General features: G+C 48.7%; 1 protein-coding gene across 1 annotated transcript; it reads left to right on the forward strand.

Annotated features, from left to right (window-relative positions):
- The first annotated feature begins 499 nt into the window (after positions 1-499).
- On the forward strand, positions 500-1017 carry LOC147604711 (abscisic stress-ripening protein 2-like). Its single transcript, XM_086794786.1, has 2 exons — positions 500-743; positions 862-1017. The coding sequence occupies exons 1-2, from the start codon at positions 501-503 to the stop codon at positions 1012-1014; spliced, it is 396 nt and encodes a 131-aa protein (XP_086650912.1). The 5' UTR covers position 500; the 3' UTR covers positions 1015-1017.
- The last annotated feature ends 357 nt before the right edge of the window (positions 1018-1374 follow it).

The following is a 1374-nucleotide window of genomic DNA, read 5'->3' on the forward strand; positions in this document are numbered from 1 at the left end:
CCCCTCCTCTCGAAGAGAGCAGGGTGTAGCCAGAGTCACTATGGTGATGGGGTTGAAGTCCCCAACTCTCTATTTGTATGGATGGAAATTGCTTTTGCAGGGTATTGATGAAGTTTAGGAGTATCTTGTAAGTTATGGTGGGTAAGTGATCATTTGATTACCAATTCATTCTTCCATGGTATAGTAAGACAGTAAGAGCACTTGCACTTTTATCCTATGTGTTGAGCACCAGATTATGAGTAGGCATGCAACGACTCAGGCTCTTTACATGTTGTATATATATGCAGGTTAACATGCTAAAGTTGAGATGCACATTGAGGAAGGGCGGTGTGTAAAGGGGGCGCCCATGCATGGGCAGTCACTTTTTTAATAACACAGCATGGGCAGTTGGTGTGTAATGGGGTACGCCTATTCAAGAGTGCACAGGGCATTTTTTGGCTGCCCACATGCTGGGCGGTATTGTGACACCCTCAGGCGGTCTGGAAAGGGCCTAAGGAAACATGTCTTGCCACCGCCACCACCACCATCATGATGGGGAGGAGGAGAGGTACTACGGCGAGGCGTATGAGGGCGAACGCGTGTATGCCGCCCAGCCTTACGTGGGCGAGAGCGCCTACCAACGCTTCGACGAAAGCTACGTTCGTGAAGGCCCGCCACCACCGCGGCAGCACCACCACGCCAACTACCAGCGCAACGAACGCTTGGGCGAGCTGGGTGCTGTGGCTGCGGGAGCCTTCGCTCTGGTATTATTATAATATTAACGCTTCATTTCTCATTACCCATCATTCATCTCGTGCAAAACCTTTGCTGATCTCTAATAATTACTGCTCACTACCTAATCGCTTGATGATCATATTTCAGTATGAAGGTCACAAAGCCAGCACCGACCCAGCGCACTGCGCCAAGCACAAGCAGGAGGCCGAGGTCGCAGGCTTGGCAGCTCTCGGCTCCGGCGGCTATGCCGTTTACGAGCACCGCGAGAAGGAAAAGTATAGCAATGGCTATGGTTGCTGAATAGAAACTTACCCGTCCGTGTGGGTAGTATTTAATGAATACAAGTATTAATCACCTTATCAACTTTGATATATATAGCAAGTCTAATGCATTACAAGATGAAATCTTGAAATATAGCAAGTCTCTCGAGGGGCAAAGTCGTCCCCCTTGCCACTCCGACAAAGGTGTCGCCATCCCTGTTTCCATCATCTATATGTGATGTTCCAATAGAGCCCTTATCTACGTATTGAAGGTAGTAGATAAGGCAAGAAGGGCATTTTACGTGAAATGTGTGTGTGTGTGTGTGAGAGAGAGAGAGAGAGAGAGAGAGAGAGAGAGAGAAAAGGGGGGAGAGGATGTGTCACGTAGGCTGTAATGCAT

This window comes from Cibotium barometz, chromosome 61, assembly GCF_041138505.1.
Source record: "Cibotium barometz isolate CiBa-2024 chromosome 61, ASM4113850v1, whole genome shotgun sequence".
NCBI lineage: Eukaryota > Viridiplantae > Streptophyta > Polypodiopsida > Cyatheales > Cibotiaceae > Cibotium > Cibotium barometz.